Below are 8,039 nucleotides of genomic sequence, written 5' to 3'. Positions count from 1 at the left end.
GGGCAACGAATTATAGACTTGAATGTTACCTTGCATGTTTACATACATTCTAATGTTTATGTATTATGCCATGCTCGGTTATGACTAGCTAGTAGATAAAAAAAACTCGACCAGAATAGGTTTGTAAATGGGCTTTAGTTAATGCCGTAACAACAATATACATTATTTCTATAAACGGTATAGGTTGATGACTAATCTGTAGGTCTTGTTTATGTATCTTTTTGGCTGTGTTGTGACATCCCTCGTTGAGTATCTGTTAGGCCCTCTACAAAGGGCCATCGTTAAATGTTAACTCAAGGGTTCTCCCGTTCATCATATGCTGGTGTTTAAACCTGTTGCCTCTAAACAGCGCTTCTTTAACTTGTTTACAACTGGTATTCCTTCTATAGATACCATTGAAGTAATTAAGAGAAGTAAAGTCCTCTGAGGACTTCCTTGTATTAAAATCCCCATCTTGTTAGCCTGCAAACAATGAACGGACAGAAGCCGAAGGTCATAATCTAATAAAGCTCGCTAACTTAAAAGTTTAAGATTATACTGCTTAAATGCCCGCTGTCTTGTATATAAGTAAAGAAATACCATTATTATGTAAGGTATGCTAGTAATATATATATATTTGGGTAAGGTTCCTGACAATGTAAAAAACACCTCAATTTGTTTTCATAAAACCATCCGGCCTTTAACGTTGAATTTTGAACTTTTTCATTTTCTTCATTGCCTCAGCAGTACCAAATTTTAGGAAAGGGTATTTTCAAAATTGTTATTCTATGCTGTACTTAATAATTTACAAAACATCTTATTACTCAAGCTTTAAACATTTGAAATTGCGTATATCAAACTTATTTAGAGGACAGTATGTCCCTTGGCAGTGATTCATTACACGTATATCGATATATTTTGAATCGATAATACGTATTTGATTTTTGAAATATCGTTGAGGGAAGCCATAAAATATATTATTTATAAATCGTTTTGCTCTTAAGATCAAACGTAGAACGGATATCCGTTGGCCTGGAGGCAGCACGTGGCAGAAGTTTCGTAACTTACATAAAAGACGCCGCCCAAATTTATTCAACAGGACAACTTAGAAGGTTCGATGATACAGTTTTGGGTTATCTTATAACAAAAATATAATGAATAATTGACTACATATTTGCTATCCGGCTAATTTATAGCAATAATAACGTACTTTTTGCTTAACTCTTTGATATTAAATCGCAAAACCCTCTACAAAGTGTATTTGATTACAACAGTGTGGTAACGATTATCAATACACATATGAAACGATCGGATGTTAATAAAATGTTCCATTTCAGATCAATATGCAGTTCTTGTTGCTCGGAAGCTTGTGCGTGGTCAGTCTGGCGGTGCTGGCAACTGCCAATTATCCCATGGGTGGCTACGGCGGTGGTGGTGGCTACGGCGGTGGTGTTGGAAATTACGGGTACGGTATGTACGGAGGAGGCGGGGGCTATGGAGGAGGCGGAGGAGGCGGTGGAGGATTCCAAGGCATTTTCGGCATCATCATCTTCCGTAAGCTTACATGTCTTTCTTTGCGGCCGTCCAACAAAGGATTGTTCAATATACTTAATTACACTTATATAAAACTTATAATAATTTTCTTATCTGATCTGTTCCGAAGCTGAGTACCATCCACATGTTTCTGCTTTTTTTATTTCAATAGCGTAAACAAGGTATACTTTTATATCAAACAGCGAAATAACGCTAGGCAACTCACGTATGCATGCTCTTATTATTGTGATTTTGTTTCAAACACCGATACTTGTTCTTTCAGTGTTTGTTTTCATCATCATCATCAACCTCCTGTTCGGCGGTGGTCTTGGCGGTGGTATTGGAGGTGGCGGTGGTAAAGGAGGATCCAGCTATGGAGGCGGAGGCGGAGGCTCCAGCTATGGAGGCGGAGGCGGAGGCTCCAGCTATGGAGGCTCCAAAAACGGAGGTGGCTCCAGCTATGGTGGAGGTTCCAGTCACGGAAGCGGCTCCGGCTATGGTGGAAGTGGAGACGTTTGGTCTGACAGCTACAGAAAGTAGACAACTAGATTCTAATGACCACACAAGGAAAAGACACAGCTATTCATTTGGTAACTGCATTATAAATTTATCTACTTCTCTATCGTTTGGTAGAAAACTTTTAAGAAAATTGAGTTTGTGTGTTTTCTGATTTATCTGAATTAATTGTTTTTATGTGTGCAACACTTTCAGTCCATTTCATGTTACCGTCAACAATCAATATTTATTTTAATATTTGTTTTTAAATGTTTGCAATAGATAAAGCATTGACACCGAAAGAATAGGCGTGTGGAGGCATATAAACAAAAATGATATCTCACAATTTTATTTCATTTCAGGACTTCGACGGGTTTTTATTTCAGAGCAACTACGACTTCAATCGAATTGCAACATGAAGAATCAACCTGCTAGTACTTTGTACTATTTTGTATATTGTAGTATAAATAAACAACGCATCCTACTCATGCCTTTGTCGTTGAATGATAGTACATGTTATTCAGTATAATTAAAGTAAATTTTATTTAATAGAAGATAAAAATATATTAAGAAAAACAACAGAGAAACAGTCAACATTGTTTACATTCATATAAGAAAGATATGCAAAGAGATTGGGCCACGAGTTATTTTCAATTTCAGTTACGGCCCTTTCCCGAAACGTTACATGATAAGAAAAATGATATGTTATCAAACAAGCTATATTGAAACAAATGTCTCTAATTATGAGAAAGGTGGTTTTTAATTAATAGAATATGTAATACAATATTAATTCAGTACAGTAGGTAATAAGCAAAACATCGATCGCAACATCAACATGCAACTAAAACACCTCGGCCATTTTCCATCGAAAAAAATCTCGGATCTAAATGGATGGTGAACAATGTCAGAAATCTTTACATTTAATTAACTACGCTACAAGTAGATCGCGTATTAATTTCAATTTAGCAGTTAAACTTAATACCTTTACTCTTGGTAATCTTAAATATTTATGCAATAATACACTTCATCGGCAATCAATTTAGACTTGGTATACAATATACACCTTAAAACATTTCAATTAATTAATACTATTACATGTATTTTAAAAGTTAACTACTTCTACTAATGTATCGGCAAACATCCGAGGATGTTTTCGCCGGTGAAATGGCCGAAGTGTTCCGATTGCATGCAACTTAACGACATAAGGTAAAACCAGTGTGTTTTTACCACGTGATAAATTACGTCATAGATGCTACGTCGGAAGGCAGCATTTTACTTCGAATGAAGATTGAAAACATGAAAAAATGAAGATTGAAAACAAAGATAACTTTTCTTTTTCTTCACCATTTTAAATGAAACAAAGGGCTAATCTGGTTCTCCTGATTATACTTCATCAGAGCAGTTCTTTTATTCTGTTGTCCTGAATATATGTTTTCAGTGACTTTATATATGTTCTTGTCTTCTTGAACATAGAATACACCGTAAACATGTGCTGAGGGCGTTGCCATTGTTGATGTTTTCATGCGTATGACATTCACTGTGAGCTCCCGAATGTATTCAAACCAACAACCTTACAATATCATGAGCTACAAAGCCATCCATGCTGTTTGCATAGTCCATGTCAAACCTACGGATTTAGTTTAATTAAATTGTTAAAAAGTGACATATATGATGACATTTATTATGGCAGACAAATAGTCATAATCAACAATCTTAAGTTCGTTGCCCCTTTTTGGCGTTTAAACGTCTTATTTGACATCGTTCAAAATATTTGCCACATAAAGGTGTAAATGACATTTTAAATACATCTGTTTACATTGAAATATGAACAGTTTGTTGTTTTATTGGGCAGAAATTGGATGCGTTTAAACAAAGTCGAAATACAAGTGAATGAGGGAACCTGGAGAATCTCTTCTTCTGAAGTAAAAGTAATTTGACATTATACTTGTTGAGATCATGCAATGGTTTGTCACATTGACCATGCCCAACATTGACCTAGAACCCACAGTGTTTCCGCACTTTGCCCCCTCCCTCCCCAATGTTAGCCCAGACTTCACATCGGTCTCCCACATTGGCCCATGCTTCAAATTGGCTTAGGTCACACATTTGCTCAAGTTATATTTGGTATCAAGGAAAAATTCAAGACTTAACTCTTGAAGTCGTAGTTTTAGAAAATATTATTAAAGAGGAGCAAAAGTGTTTTAAACTTTTGTATATATTAACATTCATGTGCTACTCAGGATTTGTTTTAAACATGAAATAAAGTGCTGATGTTGTTGCTTCAACATTTCAAATGTGCTTTCCTAGTGCAAACACAGGCGCAGGTTAGGAACATTTCGTATACATGAGTCCTGTTGCGTGAGTGATCTTTTAGCGGACTCCAGGAGCAAGAATGATTGAAAACTGTGCATACATTAAAACATCAAAAATTACCATTTATGATACAATAGCAAACATATTTCGTCGGGGAGAACCTCAGAACACCCTTACTATGTTCAGAGCCAGCTTTGGAAGTTCCATTGGGGAGTGGACCAAAGCCCCAAATGGGACCCCAACAGTGCACCCTTGCTAACCTTATATCCTGGGTCACCATATATTGATAAAGCTATTTTGATGCATATAATAAAAAATATGGTTTGTTTGTCTTGGGTCGTTTGTATGTTTGTGTTGTGCCTTTCAACAGGGTTTTCACTGAAAAAATCTACAACGTGGCTTGTCCCTGTATGTTTCATTGTAGTATTGGGTTGGTTGTTCTTAAGTTTCTTTCTACATATGTGTGGCAGTGTCCAACATAAGGCATAGGGTTTGTAAAGCCGCTGACATTGTTGATGTAATAAAATAAAATAAATAATCCAAATACCTTTTAGGATTCCCTGTGGTTATATCTAAGCTTAGCTTTCATCGCATATGCCAAAATGTGTTAAGTATTCAAATGAATATGTAAGCTCACAATCCCTTTTATTTCAAAGTACACACAAGTTCCTGGCCCAGGGGCAAAATGGTGGACTCGAGGGAGGCGGACTATTTAACATGATTATTTTCTGTTCGTACTTCCCAGTCAGACTTTAAGATTCATTATCTCCGATTTTGTTGAATTTTAAAACCATACAACAAGGGCAATTTGAAAAACAACAACAACAACAACCCCAAACAACCACAAACATTGAAGATGTTCTTTAAAAGATAAATACACAACTACGTGTTATTTTATCCACGTTGTAACCGTCCTTTAATCAAATAGATATCAACTAACAAAACCTCGTTTGTAAAGAAACACGAGTAATTAATATTTGATGATATATATAATTTTGTACGCAACTGATGTTATTTTTCAGTGTTTGTATTTATTCTAATTATCGGTTCTTTTAATGGCGGATTTGGTATTGGGTGTTAGCAGTGTTGGTAGAGGATATATCGGAAGTGATGGGGAGGGGTTATGGGGAGACTACAAACGATAGATAAACCAAAAGGCACTACTTCTGGTTGTTGTTTAATTTTTGATTTCATTGCAGTGTGACTTTCTGACTGTATCTATAGCAAGTATACATAACATGTATAATAATTGGGATTGCATGGAATTGTAAATATCCTACAAGACAAGACATGGAATGCTTTAATGTTTAAATATGATACGGGATATATTTTAAACTTCACGATGCTCTGAGGCTTTTGCCTCTTAAAATTCATATAATGCTGCATTAGTTCTTACCAAATTGATATATCCTGTTGATATGGACCTTGCTCTAAAAATCAATGGCCAATTTCATTCACCCAATTCGATATTCTTTTTTTTCAGGCTTTCAACCAAGGAGCTTATCCGAACGGTCATTAAATTATTTATTTATGTTTTCAAAGATGGCAATACATTCAATGAAATGCAATTATTCCACTTTTATCATATTTATCGCAAGCGATGTAAACAAATAAACAAATGTGTCCTCTTATGTTTTTCTCTATAGAAAAAAACAAGTGTCCACCGATGCTCCATTTAAATCATGGTATAAAGTGTTGTCCGTGTCCTGGACAAGTTGGGTCAAGATGAGTTTAAACGTATTTTTGAAAAAGTTAAGTAGCTGACTGTAAAAAACTAGTTATGTTCTTTGGTTTGGTGAAAGTTAGTCTAAATATTTATCATTGGTCAATATTCATCCATTTGTAACTGTTATCCAATCGAATCATTGGCTGCAGCTGTTTGAATTTATTTCAGTAATAATCAGTTCAATGCATCTGGATGACTAATGTATGTTTAGATGGCTTTGTTTAAGAAGAGCAAAGAAGTTACAACGATGATGTTCCTATGGCGTTACCAGAAAAATCTTCTTAAAATATAACTATATCATACTACACAAAACACTTGTTAAATGTTGTGGTTGTTCTGTCCATCCAGTCCAGTGATGGCATGACAGCGTTATAATCGATACAATACCTATGTATGCTGGGCAATATAAGAAGCCATGGAAGACACGCACATACAAGACCTATGAATACTGGGCAAAATTGGAAGACATGCCCTATGTATACTAGGCAAATTGAGAAAACATGGAAGTCACGCACATATAATACCTTTGTATACTGGGCAATATGGGAAGACATGGAAGTCACGCACATATAATACCTTTGTATACTGGGCAATATGGGAATACATGGAAGACACGCACATACCTGACCTATGAATGCTGGGCAATATGGGAAGACACGCACCTACAAGACCTATGTATGCTTGGCAATATGGGAAGACACGGTAGACACGCAAATACAAGACCTATGTATACTGGGCAATACGAGAAGCCATTGAAGGCACGCATATACACGACCTATGTAGACTGGGCAATACGAGAAGCCATGGAAGGCACGCACATACAAGAAATATGTATACATGTTCTTGGCAATATTGGAAGACACGCATATACAAAACCTATGCATGCTGGGCAATATGGGATACATTTCTTGTATGTGCGTGCCTTCCATGGCTTCTCGTATTGTCCACTTTACATAGGTATTGTAGGTGCGTGTCTTCCATGGCTTCCCATATTGTCCAGCATATATAGGTCTTGTATATGCTTGCCTTGAATGTTTTCCCAAATTGCCCGGCATATATAGGTATTGTAAGTGCGTGCCTTCCATTGCTTTCCATATTGCTCAGCATTCATAGGTCTTTTATGGGCGTAACTTCCAATATTGCCCAGCATATATAGGTCTTGTATGAGCGTGTCTTCCAAATTTGCCCAGCATACATAGGTCTTGTATGTGTTTGTCTTCCAATATTGCCCAGCATACATAAGTCTTGTATGAGCGTGTCTTCCAAATTTGCCCAGCATACATAGGTCTTGTAAGTGTTTGTCTTCCAATATTGTCCAGCATACATAGGTCTTGTAAGAGTGTGGTTTCCAATATTGCACACCATTAAAAGGTCATGTATGTGCGTGCCTTCCAAGGCTTCCCATATTTCCCAGCACGCCCATTCAAGACCATAGTATGCTTGACGGCATGGGAATACAGTGGAAGAATCGCACATACAATACCTATACTTTCTGGCAGAATGAAAGGACAGAGAGGACACGCACATACACAAACTATATAAATTATACTTGGCAGCATTTAGAAATAGGGAAGGCACGTGCAATGTATGTTCGTGCGATAGGAAGACACACCTAATATAGTGTGGAAAACCGAAAAACACGCACATACACGAAATTTAAATGATGGACAGCATTGAAAGACAGGCAAGGCAGGCGCAAACACAAACTGTGTATGATCGGCAGCATGTAAAGACAGATGAGACACGTACATTCGAGGCCACTGTATGCTTGGCAGCATGGGAAAACAGAGGAGACACGAATATACAATACCTTGATAATTATGCTATATATGTTGGGCAGCATAGAAAGACAGGGAAGACACGCACATACACGAACTATATATGTTGGGCAGCATGGAAAGACAGGGAAGACACGCACATACACGAACTATATATGTTGGGCAGCATGGAAAGACAGGGAAGACACACACATACACGAACTATATATGTTGGG

The 8,039-nt window shown here is 36.9% G+C and overlaps 1 protein-coding gene across 1 annotated transcript; it reads left to right on the top strand.

The window, feature by feature from the left end:
• The first annotated feature begins 1,011 nt into the window (after positions 1 to 1,011).
• LOC128212801 (uncharacterized) lies at positions 1,012 to 2,491 on the top strand. The gene is made up of 4 exons (XM_052918121.1): positions 1,012 to 1,091; positions 1,317 to 1,533; positions 1,796 to 2,102; positions 2,370 to 2,491. The coding sequence occupies exons 2-3, from the start codon at positions 1,323 to 1,325 to the stop codon at positions 2,050 to 2,052; spliced, it is 468 nt and encodes a 155-aa protein (XP_052774081.1). The 5' UTR covers positions 1,012 to 1,091; positions 1,317 to 1,322; the 3' UTR covers positions 2,053 to 2,102; positions 2,370 to 2,491.
• The last annotated feature ends 5,548 nt before the right edge of the window (positions 2,492 to 8,039 follow it).

This window comes from Mya arenaria, chromosome 13, assembly GCF_026914265.1.
Source record: "Mya arenaria isolate MELC-2E11 chromosome 13, ASM2691426v1".
Taxonomy (NCBI): domain Eukaryota; kingdom Metazoa; phylum Mollusca; class Bivalvia; order Myida; family Myidae; genus Mya; species Mya arenaria.
Note: the sequence above shows the minus strand (reverse complement) of the source record. Positions and strands in the feature narration are given on the sequence as shown.